General features: G+C 38.4%; 2 protein-coding genes across 3 annotated transcripts; both read right to left on the bottom strand.

The window, feature by feature from the left end:
- Window positions 1–2,442: 2,442 nt before the first annotated feature.
- Window positions 2,443–7,350, bottom strand: sumo2a (small ubiquitin like modifier 2a). The gene is made up of 4 exons (XM_080879619.1): window positions 7,229–7,350; window positions 6,207–6,338; window positions 4,810–4,881; window positions 2,443–3,238 (listed from the first exon to the last, which is right to left on the bottom strand). Exons 1-4 carry the CDS (start codon window positions 7,247–7,249, stop codon window positions 3,173–3,175), a joined length of 291 nt encoding a protein of 96 aa, XP_080735745.1. The 5' UTR covers window positions 7,250–7,350; the 3' UTR covers window positions 2,443–3,172.
- Window positions 7,351–7,621: 271 nt separating this feature from the next.
- gga3a (golgi associated, gamma adaptin ear containing, ARF binding protein 3a) lies at window positions 7,622–18,135 on the bottom strand. 2 transcript variants are annotated; one of them, XM_080879616.1, is made up of 17 exons: window positions 18,068–18,135; window positions 17,359–17,443; window positions 17,129–17,204; window positions 16,913–17,011; window positions 16,698–16,821; window positions 16,435–16,538; window positions 14,809–14,889; window positions 14,515–14,652; window positions 14,132–14,213; window positions 13,815–13,937; window positions 13,146–13,358; window positions 12,464–12,537; window positions 11,939–12,411; window positions 11,185–11,384; window positions 10,240–10,409; window positions 10,002–10,112; window positions 7,622–9,798 (listed from the first exon to the last, which is right to left on the bottom strand). In XM_080879616.1, the coding sequence occupies exons 1-17, from the start codon at window positions 18,102–18,104 to the stop codon at window positions 9,688–9,690; spliced, it is 2,301 nt and encodes a 766-aa protein (XP_080735742.1). In that variant the 5' UTR covers window positions 18,105–18,135; the 3' UTR covers window positions 7,622–9,687. The 2 variants fall into 2 exon arrangements, with proteins under 2 accessions (XP_080735742.1, XP_080735743.1); XM_080879617.1 differs by having other exon boundaries at window positions 7,623–9,798; window positions 11,939–12,384.
- Window positions 18,136–21,217: the final 3,082 nt, after the last annotated feature.

The following is a 21,217-nucleotide window of genomic DNA, read 5'->3' as shown; positions in this document are numbered from 1 at the left end:
GGCTCTCCCTCCCATTCTACTTTTAAATACTCTAGGAACAACAAGTAGGCCTGCAGAGCGAGAGCGAAGTGCTCTAATAGGGTGATATGGTACTACAAGGTCATTAAGATAAGATGGGGCCTGATTATTTAAGACCTTGTATGTGAGGAGCAGGATTTTGAATTCAATTCTGGATTTAACAGGAAGCCAATGAAGGGAAGCCAAAACAGGAGAAATATGCTCTCTCTTTCTAGTCCCTGTCAGTACTCTTGCTGCAGCATTTTGGATTAGCTGAAGGCTTTTCAGTGAGTTTTTTGGACATCCTGATAATAATGAATTACAGTCGTCCAGCCTGGAAGTAATAAATAAATGAAATAGTTTTTCAGCGTCACTCTGAGACAGGATATTTCTAATTTTAGAGATGTTGCGCAAATGGAAGAACGCAGTCTTATATATTTGTTTAATATGTGCATTGAAGGACATAAACAAGACAACACAAAACTAATATAAATTGTAAATTATAAAGTATACCCCCTTTACAAGAGGGCTGTACCCTGACTCATGCCCACCTTGATAAACCGTAGGATGGTGGTCTCATCAGCGTATTTAATGACAAAGATGTTATCCTGGGTGGAGACACAGTCATTCATATACAGGGTGGAGAGTTTGGGGCTGAGGCAACAGCCCGCCGAGGACCCTGTGCTGACTGTAAGCGCAGCAGACGCTCGTTCTCCCATTCTCACCACCTGTGGTCCATCTGTCAGGAAATCCAGAATCCAGTTGGGAGTTGGGACGCCAAGGTATGTCAGCTTCTTGGTCAGCTTGCCCGGACGCATGGTATTGAAAGCAGAACTGGAGTACAATAAAAGCATCCTGCTCTACATTCTGCTACTCTTCAGATGTTGCAGAGTGTGGTGTAAGGCTATTGCTATTGTGTCATCCACTGATCGATTGGGACAGCAAGAAAACTGGAGCGGATGGACAGTGTCCGGGACCATGTGGTTGATATGTGTGAGAACCAGTTTTTCTAGGCACTTTATGGCAACTGGTGTGAGTGCCACTGGCCTGAAGTCATTTAGGGTGGATATGTCCAGTCTTTTGGGGGCTGGTATGACTGTGGAGGATTTGAAAATGCATGGGACTAAAGCCTGGGATAATGACAGGTTGAAGACATCAGCAAACTTCTTCTTCTCTTAACTAACTGAAGCCTTTCATTGAACTACCAAAAAACACTAATTGGTACTCTCTTTCTAACCAGACACGTGGCAGCACTTGTGCTATAATTTTGTTTGTATTTAACAAAATAAAAATGTAGAGATAAGTGTACACATTAGTTTTTGACTGCTAGTGAAATTTGTTTTCTTTACAAATAACTTTCACTGAACTAACACACCCAAACTCTCAACATGTTTGTACTCTCTGCTCATAATGTCTTCATATTAAATAAGTTTCTGCTTTTTAAAGAGCTTACTTGAACATTGCACTCAACAAAAAACATATACTTCCTAACAAAAAAAGGAACTTCAAGGGCCAAACTGCAAAATTGAATTTCTTCTTGTCAACATACTGGCTGCAAGCATCCCATGGGCTGCAAATTTGAGACCCCTGTTCCAGATGAATAGGCGTAGGACTCAATACATGGGCCCAAAAAGGAATTGAGAGAAAAAACAGAGAAAAAACACCATGCTGCCGGAACATTGGTCAGTCTGGCCTCAAAAGTGACTACTCTGCACAAGAGTAGTTAGAATTACAATTACAAGAAAGCCTATGACACAATGAGTCACAAATGGACATGAACAATCAAAGGGACCCTGAGAACAACACTAGAGGCCGTCTAGTGCAAAAGTACAATTGCAGGATTTACCAAGACCTGAACCCTCTCAGCCATATCATTCTTAAGACTGGCTCCAGATACAGACAACAGAATGGAGCAAACGTTAACCACCTCCTCTACATGGATGACCTCAAGCTGTATGCCAGCCACGAATGAGACATCAATTCCCGAGTAAGATCAACAGCATCATCATCGGAATGCCATTCGGACTGGTTAAGTGCAGTCAGATGGTAAATAAAGAGAAGGAACATAGTGAGAAGCAAAAGGACTATTATTAGAAAGCAAGATTGAATATATTGAGGACAGTACTTTAGAATCCCCCAGCAAACTGGAGCCATAGAGACCCGTGGGAAACTATGAAATACCTGCAGTAAGGCCAGTTCTGACAAGTCAGCTGAATGGAAAGAACAAGATTTGCGTCCAGCAGACTGTAGGGATGACAAAGATCTATGTTCAGAAAAGTGTAGTGTAGTCTAGGAACAGCAAAGACGCTGCGCAAGACTCAAACTCCAAGGCATCTGGTAGAGGGACTAAGCTTGAAGAATAAAGACAATAGCAGGGCAAGTGGGGACATGCATATGCACACACAGCTCATTACGTCATTCAAGAGATCATTATCTAGACACTGATTACTTTTGAAAACTGACTACATATCCACTGTATTTTATTGGCTATGGAATAATGGTTAATTATATATTTGGCTGCTTAAAGTGCTTACATCATAACCACACATGAAAACTGCTATCTGATGATTATAATTTGAAGACGTGTCAGCATTTCCTCTTATTGCATGGAAACAAATAACTGAGGACATTCAAACCTACAATTTTAAATGACTGCAGCAGTACCTGCAAACAGTTTTCAGATGTGACGAAAACACACATACACACAGATTTGTAAAAAAAAAAGAAGAAAAAAAAAAGACTCATTTTATTCCAACAATACATTTTTATAATAACAACAGATGTCAGTGAATTTAAAACACCGGGTTACATCAATCAAACCTCCATCTTTAATCAAAGCCTTGGTAAGTATAAAAGCAAAAGCAGGACCAAGCGTTCTCTTCCGAAATTAAAAAACAAACAAAAAAACCCCAAACAAAAACAGTTTCTCATTTCTTCGGCACATTAGACTGACTGCAGCCTACTTATTGTCTGCACTGCGCTGTTCAGACATGTTAACATGTCACGTAACATGGCAGTGTGATCAAACTCAACACTAACTGTGCTGCCTTTGAGTATTTTGTGTAAATATTCCACTGGATCGTATCAACACTGGTCATGAGCATTTGAAGACTGGGTATAACAAAGATGTTCAGGGATGAAAGGGGGAGGTAGGGATGTTCATAGGAAACAGTCTTTAAAGAGGAGAGCCTCCAGTTTGCTGTTGGAACACGTCGATTGTATCTTCATCCTCCATTTCTAGCTGCAAAAGAAAAAGACAAGAAAACTTTTTAAATATTAGAAGGAAGTACAAATGCTTTAAAAGGTGGCCGAAGCCACCGTGATGCAACCCACTGGTATGTTAAAAGACTTGACAAACAAGTTATTACTCAGTGAGCTGCGGTATGAACCACAGATCTTACTTCTTTCTGAATGGACTCGATGTTTGTTTCCCAAGCCCAAAAACTCATCAAGAAAGTGTTCAACGAGGTCACAGAGGGAGGAAGCCAGGGGCCATTTTCCCACAATCAAAAGTTTTTCAACAAAAGGATTGCTCGCCCTCTAGTGGCCATTAAAATATAAGACACATCCATGTTGACTACACTTTTTTAAGACTTGAGGCCTGTACTATGAAGCAGGATTTGTACCCATCTCACTAACTTCAGGGTTATTTATTGATATATTCTGAAAGCTGTTCACTTCTTGCTGTTCTGGAGAAGGTTATACTCAAGATAAGAGATAAACAGGTAGAAAACTGCCTACTAAGCACTCACTTTTCTGGAAAAGTATCATCACCATTTCTGGAAGATCTCCTCCTAAGAAGGTCCAAAAATATTTAATAGCATCTAAAGTTTTTGTCTTTCCCACCTGCTCTTGGGAAGCAGCTTAATTTCTGCTTTTTTCCCCCACTTGTCAACCGCAAGTTCAGAAGATTATCCTATAAGCATTAATATTCTCCTAAAACATAAGCATATCTAAACATTAACTCAATGAAATAAAAATTGTAATCCATCATCTCGTCCCGTGTTTTAATAACAGACCTGTAATACTTGTGTGTAAACCTACACAGCAGTTACTATTGTGTGCTTAACCTCTTCAATTTTTTAAAAATATCATAGCTTTTAATTTTTGTTGTGTGTGTGCTGTCACTACAAAGTCCATATGCATGATTGGTCATATGTTGTTAATGTCACCCCTTTTATGTGAAGGTGCTTGTAGACAGGCTGTTATGAGAATATAACAATACTTAATGTATCAGTATATTCATGTATCATACCTGATTTATCACCCAGTGTTTTGACTGTTTTCCGCTAAACATCATAGTAAAAACATCATAGTAAAAACATTATGTTCTGCACTGACATGAAGGGAGTACTGCAAACGCAACAAGGAGTTAGATCTGTTCATCACAGCTCTTATGCAAACTCTATGCTTTTTCTGTATACGACACTAACTAAGTATTATAAACTCTTTCTTGGTCTAGTTGTAGTACAGTTGTAATGCAGAATTACTGCGTCTTTGAGTTTATGAAAGTAAATGGTATATGCTGATAACATATCAGCTGAAATGCAATCTCGGGACTGCAAAAACAAATAAAAAAATCAAACCAAACCAAACCAAAAAAGGGTCGTGTTGGCCTGGCCTGGAATCCCCCAAACAGCTGATTGGTTTGTGAGTACTGCAGCATAATGCAGTGAGTTTACATGTAGTAACTAATATGAAATGTAAGATCCGGAGTAGCAAGAATGTGAGGACCAAGGGTTATTCAGCCGTAGTTCACAATAACAAAAATTGATTCCAAAAGTGCACAAAAACAAGAGCGTGTACACATACCTGAGAAGGTGTGTCTGTTTCATTGATGGGCTGACCGTCAAATCGAAATCGTATTTGCCTCATTGACAGCCCCTGAGTGGAAAAACAAATGTTTACTTTTAAACATCACAAGGCATTTTTGTGACCGCAGGTTTAAAACACTGGCTGTGAAGTGCAATACCTCCAGTTTCAGGAGAACCTTTGTTGTTCCCCCATCTCTCACTACTGACCGCTAAACTAAAAAACCTCTTCAAAATTAGATGTAAATAAAGAGGGTGGGATAACAGGAAATTATGTGGTTAAACTTGCTCCAAGACAATAAGAACAGTAACACGCTGACCAAAATTAAATAATACAATATATTACAAAGTTACATATATGAGAAATAGCTCTAACATATACAAATAACACAATTTATAAAGATCTAGAATTTTACAAAGATTAAATATATATGATTGACATTTTACTCTAATCTGCAATCCTTTATTTTCAGTACAGAGGACGTGCAAGAAGGGGTAACTATCACACTGTGTACTGCGCATTAGATGGGGAAGGACTGATGTTGCACACCTATTATGTATAAAGTAGACCTTAGGTGTTTTTTAAGACTCTTAACTTTCAGATAAATTTAAGGTTGTCTGGATTGGGCCAAACCTTTCCTCCGGGTACCATGTGAGTAATGACAAAATTAAAACAAAGATGTGCTTCTATAGGGCCAAAACAAAGTCAAGATGGTGGGGGAGGGGGGCAATACATACAAACAATTGGTCTTCACACAGTTAAAGCAAAGAGCCTTGTTACCATAGCTAACAGAAGTTGATGCGTCATCTGATATTTTTGACCATCTGATATACTTAAACATAATATAAGCATAAATAAATTAAGCCAATTAATAAAAATACTGGTTCAAAACATATGCCTTAGTTTTGAATATTTGCCCTAATGGATGTCAAAATATAGCTTTTTTCCCCCCCCTCCATTTCTGATTTGGCAAGAACCATGTATTTTTAAAATGTCAATTTCTTGGTCTCTGGAATAGGGATGACCAATTTTAGAAGACCAGCAATACATTTAACCTCCTAAGACCCAAACTCTTTCATGGCATGCATTTTAAAATTTTCTTTGCTATTTGGGTTGATTGGGACCTGATGAATGTAAAAACAAAGAATTACCAGATTTTTTTTACCTAATTTTTTCTTTCTGAGACAAATGAGATCCACATATGAGGCATTGGTTTTAAATTTTGATAGAACAGTGGCAGTATAATGTCCTCATAAGTGGATATCAGGCCCTTGTAGAGAAAAATTAAGTATTTTCGTCTAGACATCCCAAAATGTGATGTCCACATATGTAGACACCAGGTCCTAGGAGGTTAAAGATACTTATAAGAAACAGTTAAAATTGTGTCCCAGTCTCACCTGCCGTTCACAATAAGCTTTCATCAGTTTGCTGAGAGGAGTGTGCCTTTTGATCTTAAACTGCACCACTGAGCCATCCTGTCCTGCCACCTTCAGGTTGATGTGCTCGTTGTTCTCAGTCTTTACTCCCTCCTAAAGACAAAAAACAAGTTCATAGAAAGTCAGATTATTTAGAAAAAAGGGGGAGGTGTGACTATTTACAAGAAACTGCGCCCGCCATTTCAAATTCCGAGTCATAGGTGTCTTGCATATCTCAGCGATACCTCATTGTCTTCAAACAAAAGTTAATTTCACAATACGTGTGTGGATTTACGTTTTTTTGCTTGTTTTTTAATCCTCCGCGACACCAGCCTGCCTGATGTGCGTAGAGCGGGAGACTAGCGTGGGTACCGAGAGCAATGAGGACTGGATTTACAACTTCAACGTTAGCATTAGCTATAGGCAACTCAAGCAACAATGGCCTTCAATACAACAAGATGCACAGCGGCCTAGCAAGGATTCAAATTATACTACTTGTGCTATTAACAAAACCCTCATCTCTTTACCCAGGCGTATGGCTAGCGATTGAGTACAACGGTACCCTTTTTTAAACTTAAGATTCGTTTACACATTACGGCTTTTGTTGTTTTGTACCGTTTATGTTGTTCTGTTCTGTCTCAGCGTTAACTCGCTTTTCTTGAACTGGTGCTTAATCTAGTCGGATATCGGATAACTACATTTTCCATTACATGTGCATTACTCATAACGATGGCAAAAACTTAGGGGTGCCGATTAAAAATTATTTTACAGAAAATATAGATTTTTTTGAAAATACACCAAATGGATCGAGTCGGTTAGCCACGTTAGCTTATTATGCTAACTTCACCCGTTAGCTTCCTAGCAAATACCGTAAAGTTAGCGCATGTTTGAAGCGGTCTTTGGTGTTATACGATTCGAAATAATTGTACGAACTCCTTTCCATCAGTTTACCGTGTACATTCAACTTTGTATGGGCTCTGATTCATTTAAAGTCCAATACTCACCTTGGCCTTTCCATCTGCCATGGCTGCTGCTGAGGACTGTCTGCCTGCGTCTCGCCTGTTCTGCTGCGGCTGCGCAGTGTAGCGCGCCACTTTGCGTCGGCCGCAATACAGTGAGCGAAGAGCCCGCGTTTCATTTAACAGCAATATAGTTCATGGCTCCAGTATCGTCAAGTTAATAAAAATGAGTAAGCGACGTTTAGATGGGTATCTGGGGATACAGGAACTGTATCTCTAGTTCGTACTCACCATCTGGCATTGGAAAATAAATAAATACACCACATGGACTAGGTTTGGTTATATTAATGCACTTCACATACAGCAAACAACAGGATAAAGAGCAAAAAAAAGAATTTTAAGGAGTATATTACTATGATTTTATTAGGCCCTGGGATAGGTTAATGATTGGCAGAAACATTGATTTTCCAGCATTTTATTTTTTCTACAGTGTATAATCTAGGTTCTATTAAAAAAGTAACTTCCCACCAATAAAATATTATATAGTATTACTTTTTCCACTTTAAATGACAGAGTCTTTTAAAACTACTTCAGCTTGAAACATGTTAAGTTGAACTGATTAATTTTTGTTACCTGCAAACACCATCTGAAATGAGCATCCCTAAATAGGCTGTAGTTCCTCTGTGTCCATATACACCACTGAGTGTTTCCCATGGCCACAACTTACAATCAGCAGCAGTGCATAACTGGTGGCATGGTGTGCAGGTCCCAGGTTCAAACTCAGACTGTTGCAGTCTTTGTGGGAGGCAAACATTTGAAGAATATCAAAATATGGAGATGGACAAAATGCAATACAATACATTTACTGTTATTGAATTAGAAAGCCACACCCTGCATTATAAACTAAGACAAAAGACTTAAAGGTGGACCTCTCTCTCACACATACGATTATCCAACAACATTTATTTCAGTAGCAAAGCAGCCTTGCAGAAAAAAAGAAAAGGCAAAATTTTGCTGCTTGCTTTGAATGGGAAAAAGCAGTACCACCTGGTGGGCAACTATAAAAATAAAAAACTGAAGGAGAGTACTCCAAAATAAAACCTTAACATAACGGAATGAATTAGTCAATGTCAAAAATAAATGTAGGATCAAAAATTGTATTTCAATGACTTTCAATGGGGCAAAATGTGGCAGTTTTGCATACCTTAGACATTTTTCAAGCTAATTTAAGGACCTGAGATAACAATTCTAAAATTGAAAAACATTCAGTTGCATTTACACTGATTTTGAACACTGAAAAAATAAAAAAAACAAAAAATAAAAAAAAACAGTCATGTTAAAAGGTGTAACATAAATAAAATCCATCCCAGTCTTTATTTATCCATGCACAGAAGTAGTTGTTCAAAAATGCAATGACAAGGTAATTTAACAATATGACAAATAAATAAACTTATAAGAAATATGTAGAGAACCTCCAGCACACATAACTCCAAGAAGATAGAGATAAAGAGGTCACAATTCTGTATGAACATGTAAAGTTACCCAGTGGTTATGCCTTGACCTATGGCCGCCGTTTCTTCTAACAGGAATTAAATTTCCTTGTTAAGCCCATCTCTAGTTTGCTAAATAATGTAACGTTTATAACAAATCTGTATGACTATTTGGTAACATTAAAGACTCTGAAAAGCACACTAACTTGTTAATCTATTAATACAATACTCAAAGTATCTATTAATAAGGGGTATGCAGAATACAGCTGACAACTGCATCACCATACATTACGTTAGGAGTTGTGATAGCTTCCTCACTAACCAAAATAAATACATTCATGACAATAAATACTGAAATACTAAAAAAAACATAAGTGGTGAGTATAAGAGGCTGAGCTGTGATTTCCTGTAAAACCCAGAAGAAGAAAAGTATTCAGTTGTAGTTTTGAGCCAGACTGGAAGTGACCAATTTCCAATCAGCCAATATTGGAGTGATTTTTCAGAAATAGAGGGGCTCTTGTTCGCTTCAGCCTGTCTCAACTGTAAAAATCTTACATAGTCATCAAGAAATCATGTGAAACTCTGATTGCGATCACCTGCTCATACAACCACAGTTTCATAATCATTTCAACCTCTATGCAAGACTGCCGTTTTCAAAAGTGCAACTATTCTCCAATAAAACAGAGACACAAATAGGAACATTAAAATTATATCAAAAGGGTACTAAAAAAATTGAAAGCACGACAATATTTAAAATTCACCAAACAACCACCATTAGCATTCAGACAGTTCATTTTGTTAGTAACTGCATCACACTGACTACCTCTGGTATCGTAATAAAATTACTGTATTTGTGCTACATCAGCAGACCATCTTCAACTCTCTGAAATCCAACAACATTTATCAAATATTGAAACTCTGCCTGAAAGCTTTAATATTTTGCCTTCTTTTGACCATAGCAGAACACTGAAAGCCAAATCGTTCAAGTAGTCTTATAGCGATCAGCCTACAGAGCTATAGAGCTCCCCATTTATCAACAGGTGGAAAATCATTCACCTCCCCCACTTCTGTGAATGGCTGGTCTCCCAGCGTGAATCCCAATTTATATCTCATCCGGACCTTTTCCTGCAAGACATAAAAGCAGAACATTTCAGTTAAGGATCACACTGAGCCATTAACCATTATTTTCTCATATTGATTGACAAGGAAGACAGTAAAAGATGTTTCACTGTGCTTTACTGAATGAACAGCTCAACTGAGTAAGCGCTCTGTCAATAAATAAATGCTTAAATGCATGGACACCAGAAAAGCTCAAGGCTGAGCTTTACCTTGAGAGGATTGGCAAGCAGCATGATCTGAGTGATGGCAGCAGGGGGAAGTATTGGGTTAAAAGAGGCCAGCTCTGTCCCTGAGGGTGGCTGCAGTTTTACTTTCATCGTCTGGAGAATTGGCAGAAGAGACATCCACATACATCAAACACAAGCTGCATCCCACCCAAATTCAATTTTTACTGAAATCTAATCTCATGATGGAGGAACAGTGTTACGTATGCACGTCATGTTTTACCCTGGGCACAGCAGCCTGCAGAACAATGTTCTTCACCGGCTGAGTGGCTGTGTTAAGCATGGACGCCACCATCACCAGCACATCCGGCCTGCCTGGTGGAAAGTCGGTGGCGAAATGCAGCAGAACGCGAACACCATTTTTATCATAAGCTGTCACTGGGCACACTTTACCTAAAAGTGTAGGTAGCGCAAAGAAAAAGAATAAACTGAGATTACTTCATAAACTGATAAGCCAGTACACACGACCCTCAACACAGTCATTTGAGTCAGCTAGAAGAGATTTCTGCTTTCATGCACATCGTTCCTTTCGTGCATGCTGCGATGCTTAATTTCTGACCACAGTGAGAACATAAAACTAACAGTATTAGTACGTTTTTCACTGTCAATTTGTTATTCACTTTTTCACTGTCACCAGTAATGACCATATGTTCATTTTCTCCCATCTAACAATTATGTTTTGACAAAAAAACACCTGGAGGTCAGTGAACCATCTGCAGTACGCAGGCACGAATGCGTTCCCAAAATCTCTCAGGTGATTATTCTCTCTACAGGATTTTCTATCGAAGTAGATAGATGGTCAAATAGCAGCCAAAATTTCAAATTACTGGTTGGCAAAACAAAAATGTCCTAATAAAAACAAAATACATCTTCACATTTTGAGAACATAAAGCTTTTTTTGAACAGCTTTTACACTGGTCCTTTTCAGTGAAAATCTACTTCAGAAATATATATTTCCAATAGGTTTTAAGCACTTAAAATAGTGTTAAGTGCTTAATAGAGTAAACACCATTTTTCCATCACTGAAAACCTTCAGAAAGACATCAGATGATCTGGTTTGACCTCAAATTAATCTTGTCAAGGACCCTGAGCAAACACTCCAATGGGCTACAAAAACCTTCACTTAGAGATAAACATATAGTCAGTAAAGACCACTTAGTGAACTCACTTGGCTTAATGGTATCAAGAGGGACAAATACATTGGCCAGGGACACCTCTTGTCCTCTACCTGGACTTGACTGGCTCAGGGGTAGAACAGGGGACAGAGAGCGCAACAGAGGGCTGTCATCTGCCTGACTCTTGATAGACAGAGGAGCAGACCATGCATGTATTCCTTCTGATATAATTTGGGTGGATGTGGCTTCAAGACTGAAAGACAAAGAGCAAAGAAAATGTTTGGAAAAAACCCACATTTTTTGTGATTTTGCCTCTGTACACCACCACAGTGGCTTTTAACATTCCACAATCAAAATGTGATGTAAGTGCAGACTGATAAATTGGATTTGGTGAGTTTAACAAAAGTACTACAACTTATACAACGCCCCCTATTTTCAGAGACTCAACTGTAATTGGACAAGTGACTAACAAGTAGTTTCTTGGCCAGATTAAGTCTGTCTCCTCATTTTTTCAATGCAAATTAAACACAAAAGATCTGAAGCGCCGAGCTTGTTGCTATTGACTGGTAATCTCAATCTGAGTCCCAAAGAGAGTTTCTTTCTCTTTCTCTCTCTCTCCTATCCCTCAGTCATGTCTGTAAATACCATCTTTAAAATTGATTAAGAGACACAGTCTTAATGGAATGAAGAGTTTGCACCATATACTGGGTTTAAAAATAAATAAATAAAAAATAAAAATGTGTGAAAGTGTACAGATGGAGTGACCCAGTCTACAGAATTTTACACAACAGCACATGTATTACTCACCTATTATTGTTGCCCAGATCCAGCAAAGTGAGATCTTGCAGGATCTGACCTGGAGAAAGCGATGGAGAGTGGAAGCCCAAAGTCGAAGTTGAAATTAGTTGAGGGGTGATATCAGCGGCTGAGGGAGCAGATGAGGTCAAGCTGAATGACTGAGGAGGAGCAGCTGGAGCCACGGTGGTCAATATAGAACTGAAGGGTTGTGGGGATATGACTGATGTTGTTGAAAGGGATGTTGTTGAAATGGGTGTTGTTGAAAGGGATGTTGTAGAAGCCAGAGGTGTAGAAAAGACAGGGCCAGTGAAGTTTAAGGAAGAAGCTGGTGTATAAGTCTTGGAAGGATTAGCTGGGGCTCCTGTTGTAGAGAGGGCATCCAGAAAGAGAGAAGGCGTAGAAAACACAGGAACTGTGGGTAAAGTGTCAAAAAGATCCAAATCTTGACTGGAATCCTGGAAATCAAGGGAATAAAAACACTTCTAACCAACAAGACAATACTTCAAATGACTTTAAATTAATTCACTTAAATACCTGTGTAGATGGCAACGGATTGCTTGGGTTTCCATGTGTTGATTTATTAAGCTCAGTAATAGGTTCATTGAGGCCTGTAAATAAAAACAATTGTGACAGAATTTGCATCAAAATCTATAAATTCTGATACAATTGTTAAACGGGACCCATTATTTTGATATTTAACTCCAAATTTTCATTGTTGGACCACAGTAGCGCTGCATAACATACAGTTTAGCTTTGTTAAATTTGTACAGGCTCACGGTACAGGCCAAAGTTCATACACTACCTGAAACAAAATAGTTTCCAACTCACTTATCAACCAACTTCCATGAGTGTTTAGAGCAGTCTGATGCCTGAGTTTTTGGCTCATGTATCAGCACTGTGAAAATACAACTATAGAAGAAGGTACTTTTGGCTGCTCCTTTGTTTCCTAAGGGGTCACACGCTTGTGTTGGATTTGATGCAACCTTCCCATTTATCCAGGCTTGGGACCTGCACTAGAAGTACACTAGCTTGGGACCCTAGTCTCAAATCATGAGTCTTAAGATAAATGTGTTAACCACTATATTATGGATGCACTATAGCAACAATACACAGTAACACAAAAAAAGAAAGAAAAGCGTAATAGGTCCTTTTAACATTCAGTTCCAAAATTAAAAAATAAATCAGTGTGATTAATCCACATCATGCTGAATGTTACCTAAAGACAGCAGCTCTTCATCCAGCAGTGACAGTGCTGTGGAGGGTACGTTAACACTCTGGGACGGTGGGTCAGTGGCAGCTGATCCACACAACAGGTCAGCAGGAAATGACTGCGAAGATGCTGGAGGTTGCTGCTCAGATGCAGAGGAGCTCTGGATGTCCAGACCCACCAGATCAATCAAAATCTCTGATTGATTTGTGCTTCCAGTGCCTATCAGATACAGTATGTAAATGCACTCAAAGCAGTAGTACTGTCAGTCTTCACCAATAAAACTTCCCCTAAAAATAATACTGAGACCAAACCTTGCTTGTAAACGGTACACGCCATTCCAATACGCACAAAGGCCATTCACTTAAAAGTGTTATTCCTTTCTCAGGTTAGACAGGATATCCACTCTTAAGATTATCCTTATGTGTACTTACACATTATAATATATTTTAAAAAACATGGTAGTCGGGATTCTCAGCAAAGTCCTGCTTCAAACGCAATAAGCTTTCAGTGTGGCTACGCTAGTGCTGACTGTGCATTAATCGGTTTTGACAGGCACAACACTAAAGTCAATACCACATACACCCCACTGAGAACATGTCACAAACAACCATGCCAAATGGTAGAATAGTTAGGAACTGTTCTCTCTGATTAGAATGACCTACACTTCAAATTTACCTGCACTGACTGACGTTTGTGTTTGGCGTCCTCCAGTCTCTCCATTCATGGTTTGTCCTTCCACAATCTTCTTATATAAATTAATAACCTGAGAGAGGTCATCATTGGCCTGCAAGATGTCTCCTAACATGTGAATTTCAAAATAAATTAGACCAGGGTGAGATTTAATATAACCTTGAGAAGACAAGTGAAGACACTGACAATTTACAAACTGTGAGCAGAATGATTCTGAGTCACCTGGGTCTGATGGGTGAATCACACCCAAGCAAACTGAGCAAGACATTTCAGCAGAATAAACAAATCAAATATTTTATTACCCAAACTACTGTCATTATCCTCGGTCTCAGTAGCAAGCTGAACTACCGTTTGCCTGAGTTTGTCACAATCACCATACAGCTCCTGGAAAACAATGAAAAAGAAATCATTATTTAAAAAGGGACTAAACTACAAAAATAATAACAATAATAATAAAAATAAATAAAATAAGTTTAGAATTTCAAACTAATTCAGAAATTATTCATAGGGGATTATAAATTAAAAAGCCCAGAATTACCTCAAACTGCTTAAGGGTTGTATGGGAAACATTTGGAATTTTCTATTAGTATTTCCAGAAAGGTCAACTAATAATAGACAGATCAATCAATTTGAATTTTAATCTTTTCAAAAAGGTCATTTGAATCTTAGCCAGTAAATAACGAACCCTAATAAGCTCCCTGTCTGCGTCTGTGGAGTCTTCTGGGTTGAAATGTGCAAGCATCTCATTAAGTAGTTTGACGCTGTTGTTCACCGCCTCCAGTGTGCTTTTTTGCTTTGTTGCTTTCTGTGTTCTCACCTCATCCTGAAAAAGAAAAACTACATTTGTTAGTATTTGTTGATCAGACTCTTTATTCCTGATGTAAGGAGGTAAAATGTCTCCAAAAGAGAGCAGCCAGAGGTCCGACTTCATTCATACTCAAATATTACAACAAAAACATTTCATCTGACATTGACACACCTCCTTGACCATGTTCTTGATGAGCCTGTTAGCCTCTTGCAGATCTTCTGGCTTTTTGCTCTTCAGCAGTTCTGATAATCTCTGCAGAGAGATAGGAGAACTATTAGATCAACTGCTGTGAACCCAAAGTAAACACCCACACACCTACCTGTAAACCCAATATATTTGTAGCAACCAATGAGCTAGTTAAGCAGCATCATAAATGTACAAAGTTGGTCTTTATTTCTGTGAAATGCCACAATGAAAATCATGATGCAAGAGTGAGAAAGGATTTCGAAAACCCCCCAAAGAGACAGCCATGAGAGAATCTCTTCGTTTGATCTTTTGGAGTGTTTCGATTTTAAGTATGTAGTGAGAAAATCCAATAATCAAAGTTTCCTATTCAAGCATGAAAACGGCATAGAGGTACTGGCAAGAACAGACTGAAAAGCCATCAGCTGGAATCTGTTAGCTGAGCTGCTGAAGACAAACGGCCAGTATTTCAGGGCTTCAGTTGGGATATCGGCCAAAGCTTGTGAAGTTAATGTCATCAGATAGTAAGTGAAGCATAACAGGCCTTGGGAAAAGAAGCTAGCTCACAGCTGTCACAAAGCAAAGATTATTCAAAATCTGTTCTGAAAGCATTAGACTTTTTTCACTGAACTTTATCCATATCTCTGAAGTGTTTTTAAACGGTTTCTCTGACTGCCCAAGGCTACTCTAACTGTGTTCTGCCTGTAGCTTTGTATTTAAGTGCATATATCAGAATGGTTCTCATGTAACTCTGGCAATTTATGGCCACAGATAATCTCAACTCACGGTTATGCCATACATATTTAATAGTGTTAATTACTGCATTATTCAACGACTCATTTCTTTGACCATTGATCTTCACATCGCACTTTTATTTTGACTAGAAGCTGGAATCAGGAAGTTCTAATTGACAACCAGTGCTTAATTGCCCAATCCATTGGAATCATTAGCCTGTGAGCTTAATCATTTTACCAGTGCTTGCTGTTTTTGCTGTTAATTGCAAAAGAAATGTTAAGTTCAGAACTGCTGCATTTTTGCACACCTGAGTCGCATACAGGTCTTTCTCAGTATAGTTTCTGCAGTGTGGCCATAATATGAAGACCGAGTGGTACTGAAAACCTGCGTAGGCATACTTATTTTCAGCACAGAAAGAAAAGAATATGAATCAATAGGTCAACTGAACTACAAACAAGACCTATAACAACATTAGGATCAGCACAATCTTGTCATTCTTCATCCCTACGCCACACCTTTAAAGTTTCGGGGGTGCATAATGCATAGTTGAGATGCTACTGCGTTGACAAAATGCACCAACATAAATCCAGACATATAAACATCTCTCAGTGTGCAACAAAAGGTGTTTGCAGGGCCACATTTTTTCCATGATGACTCATATAGCCACTGACTCCTAAGCTACCAAATGAGCTCCATCCTGAAATGCACTATTGTACTATTATCTTCTGAGGTATAAGTGATATACCATCTTAAATAATGCCGAATAACCTATAATTAAAAACCTACATCCGTAACAGAGACGGGAGAAGTGAAAACAAGAATTAATTGCAGTTAATGAGAAGCGGCATTCACACAATATCCTAAAATAGTTTCTCTTACTTTGCTCTTCTTCTCATCCTCAAACACAGGATTCTTGGGTCGTGGAGAAGGTGATGGTATTAATGTGGCATCAAGAGGAATTTCTGGGTCAGCTAAAACAATACCTAAAAATAAAAACAGGTAGCTTTGAACTTTGGTAAAGACAGCTTCAGGACTTCATAGCACAATGCACGCTGTGATTTTTGGATTTTACTGTGATCACTTCATAATGTTTAAATTTCACTCAGTATATTTAATCATTTTTGAAGCTGTGTATGTCTCACCCTGTAATTTCAGCATCTGATATGCTTCAGCAATCTTTGTTTCATCTGGCAGAGACACTGTCCAACTATACAGCATCTCTATCACTTTTTTCTTCACTTGTTCTGACACTTTATCTCCCAGGTACTAAAAAAAGATGTAGACGAACTGCTTAATAAAGGAAAACAACAACTCAAAGTATGATGCTGTCTGCAAATGTAAAACATTTGGTACTTACTTTGGGTGAAACCACCTTAATTAATTCATTCAAAAACTTAAATTTCCCAACTTCGTTGTGAAACCTTCGCCCACAATTCTTCATACAAGCTTCAAGAACCTGCAAAAACAAAAACAAGCTCAAAAAATATTCTTTAAAAAACCCCCAAAAAAACCCAAACAAGTATCTTTACTAATATCAGAATGAAAAACATAGTGAAATAAATCCACCACACACCGTTAATGCTTGCATTGCTTCCCATTCCTGTGGTGATTGAATCTTGTATGCCAACAGTCTGACAGATATCTGTGGACTGAAAATATGCCAGAAAGGCAATTCAAACAATGCAATGGAAACTCAATAATGTAAGAAATACAAAGGCTTGTGTGTTTACCACAAGGAGGGGACACACGATTTGATTATGAGTGCAGGGAGAGGCTGGGGTTATTAAATGTACGTGGCCGTACCCTTCTAGCTCCTTATTGATTTGATCACAGAACATCATAATATACTCCCAGTCTTCCTGCCGGTTTGAAGGGTTAGTGGCTTTGTCTGAAACAAAAAAATATAAAATCTCATGAACATACAACTCTGACAGCTTCTTTGGTTCACCTAAATCCAAGGACAGCCACTGAAGACTACAGATTTGTTTACTACCAAGAATCCAATCAGCCCTCCAGCATCGAGCTCCCTCCATTCCCAGACCACCTTACGAACAATTAGTTGTTCAAAATATTCAGCTTAATGTGAATTCACTCTTACTAAACCGCAAGACACTTTACTGATCCTGTTTATGTTTGTCGTTTTCAGATTGTGTTAAACTTCGGTTAAAGCCTAAAGGTGTTTCAGGAAGCAAACGTATAAGTGCATTATGGAGACCCAGTTTAATACAAAACACTCATATCTTTCTAGGCATACCAACTATAACCACCGGAAACGAATAATAATAATAATTCAAAAAGGGTTAATATTTGTCGTGTATCAACCATCAGTTGACAGCAGCTGACCGTGCTAACCTCTTGTGACAACACAGATGAATTAGCATGGTAAATTCCAAGTGCAGTTGTGTCATACGAGTGCAACTAATATTTAGCACAACCAAGTTAACGTAGAGCATACGCGACTACTTCTGTCAGGAATAAATAGCGGGGGGAAAGAGTTTAAATATATACTTACTAAGCCAAGACTCCAATGACTCGCCATAGTCCGCCATATTTGTACAAACAACGCGTGACTTCTGCTGCCTTCACGTGCTTCCGGATAAATGGGACACTGCGCTCCCTGCTTCAAACTGTATGTATTTGTAAAATCTACATTTCTACCCTACCATCATGTGATGATTTGAAAACATTTTTTTAGACAGTATAATATTTTAATCTCAGCTTTTTGTGTATTTGTGCGTTTATATGTCTTTTTTTTCACAAAAAGCATGCAGCTGAGATCAGAAATTTATGAATGTCGTAACTTTGATTTTCAATTCATTCTTTTGAACTACGCTCCTTTTGCTGTACATTCACTGCAGTGGAGCGACTTTACATTATACACCGTGAATGCCTAAGAAAGAAAAAAAGAACTGGGTGCACAAGTGTGAATTTATTTAAAATTTTTCCTCTATGCAACTTTATACATACTTAGTGTGTGCATTTATACAGGCTTTCTTAAACATTTTAATACGTGGTGCCAGGGGCGATTTCAGCCCATTTTGGGCGATTTCAGCCCATCTTTGGGGGTGCTTTTTGAATCAAAGCACCCCCAAAGATTTCTTACTTAATTTTGACAATATCTGCTGTTTGTGTGACACACTACTAAAAATATAAAAAGCATACAGTACTTGGTTGAGACGAAACATTTTGACAACAAAAGTATAAATAACCCCCCCCCCCCCCCCCCCCTCCTAAAATGGTTTGTTCCAGCTCCTGGAATATATGGTAAGAGGCATGCTTGTAGCAAAAGAAAGTTCAAAGAATTCATTAAAAGACCAAAATTACCATGCTGAGTGTATATACACTTCTGACCACAACTGTATAACAAAAATAAATGTGTTCAGTATATAGCCAATTATTGGCTATACGTACTATTGCATTTAAAATGTAATGACTCGAAAATTCCAATTTTCTATCAGATTGTTCTGTCAGTTATTTTAAAGTTTAGCTTTGAGATGTCAGTTTAAACTTAAAATAAATACTTTTCACAAAAATTTGATTTCTTTATAGACTAAGAAGCTATTACGAGCTACGGCTTTGTGTAATGGCAAGTGTTTGTCTGGTGTTGTTTCCTTGCACTGCATGCCATTGTAAATTCAGTCTGGCTCCCTCTGAGTTTGCAAATAAAACTGCATGAACTATTCAAGGAATCTTGATCTTCAGATATCTTCAAGGACTTTAGTGGCTCCTGCGCAAAAAATCCCTAACATGAATTACAGTGCTACTGTGTAACAGGTTTTAGATATCTTACATCTTGAGACAGACCAAAAAAAGCACAGTAGGCCAACTTTGTCACCTATACCTCACATTCATCAAGCTTCTAAGGAGGAAATACAGTCCAGCAAGACTCTTTGTCATGACATCTGCTGCAATTGTTTTGTCTTAGGTCCGGTTTAATGTATCTGTTTAGAGAGTCATTGAAGTAATGTCAGAATTTTGTGAAGAGGGGGATGTTTTTATTGGGTTACTCCCAGAAGTTAGAGTGAAGCAGATATTTTCTGAGTCAGTCATACTACTCGTATGAGCAGCTTGATTTCCACTAAGTTGATTTAAAGTAGTCTGTAAACTAACTCTGGCAGCAGGTTTATTCACACTCAGCAGCCTATCAGCTGCAGAGTCCTCTCATCTTATCAGTTATATAAGATGGTGATACTGGTCAGGTTTTTGTTTCTGTTGAATGGTTTTTGTAAGTGTCAGGAGATGACAGGAAAATTATCTACCACTGTGTTGAGAACGAACAGTTCAGAGGTTGTGACTAACAATTTGTCAGACTTTCTGTTTCAAACAGTCATGCCCACTTCACAAGGGGTCTGGTCAGAAATAAAAGTCCACAGAACGTGAACTTCTCTTCAAGCTCTGTGCTGTTACTTTTCTCACCGTCAGCTTTTGCACCTTAAAAACAAGTGCAATGTCACAAAGGTCTCGAAGGAGAGTCTGTCTGTGCCATTATCCCCATAACTGAGCACCTATCATGTCTCATTCTGCTGACCTTTTACCCACTTTTAGTGTAACATGACCAGACAACTCAAACATGCCCAGACCTTTTTTTTTTTGGTGTTTTACATGTCATCGTGTGGCATCTGGAAGCCACTTTTTGTCTGCCTGTGTGCGTGTGTGTGAGAGAAAGAGAGTGTGTGAATAGCTCAGTGTTTATTTATTGATTATTATGTAAAATGCTTTGACTTGCCATTCATTTATTCATTATTGATGAATTCACTGAATGTGTTTTTTAGAGACTGACAGTCTTGAGCTTTTGTGTGATGTTGCCCCGACCCCTACCCGTCTTCCTGTGGAGCCACAGAGTTATGTGCAACTATCAGGCCTGAAAGTCCATAAGCTGGGGAACGGTCTGTGCCAATAACCTTTATCTTGAAAGCTTTTTAACTTTCTGTTCCTGACCATGTTTTTTAATGACTTGGAGATGATTTATTGTAAGTTGTAGAGCAGCTTTTTAAATTTAGTAAAAACCACTTAACCCGTTGTTTAAGATAAAAAAAAAGTTGTCTTTTGTTTTATTTATGGTTTCATTGCCTTGCTTTTCCTTCAGACATTTTAACAGTTGATTTTCAGAGAAACAAAATGAGTTTGAAACTGTTTATCAAGGCAAATAATGTAAAAAGAAACATATTGGTTGAAGGATTGTCCCGGGGTTTGTGTCAAAAAGAGTGCTGAACAATCACTTTCCTGGCTGAATCCGCATGCCAGTCAGCGTTGTGATTTTCTGAATGACACTCTTCATGTTCTAGCTGGTAGTAGACCCAGGGAACATCAGAATATGCAGGAGCAATTATAAACACCATCTGGTCTGCAAAAACTTTGGGCTCCTTCAAGAGATGCTGGAAAATATTCCTGGGAAAAGACATATGGGACCTTTTGACTGTTATACTCAACCATACTCCAGATAAGCAGTATAGATGTGTAGAGGCTTTGTCTGATCTTTGTGATCGTACATATTACTGCTTTACTGACATATTAGACAAACCTAATTGCTTTAGTGGCTTAACACTTGATTAGAATGTGAAAGAGTATAAACAAACACAACATAACATTTTATCTTGTGATTGCTGCATTGGACAATGCACTGAGGTTTGAGGGCAAGGCTTGAGAAAAGCCCCCAGCCAAT

Source organism: Rhamphochromis sp. 'chilingali' (genome assembly GCF_963969265.1).
Source record: "Rhamphochromis sp. 'chilingali' genome assembly, chromosome: 4".
Taxonomy (NCBI): domain Eukaryota; kingdom Metazoa; phylum Chordata; class Actinopteri; order Cichliformes; family Cichlidae; genus Rhamphochromis; species Rhamphochromis sp. 'chilingali'.
This window is presented reverse-complemented; position numbering and strand designations above follow the sequence as displayed.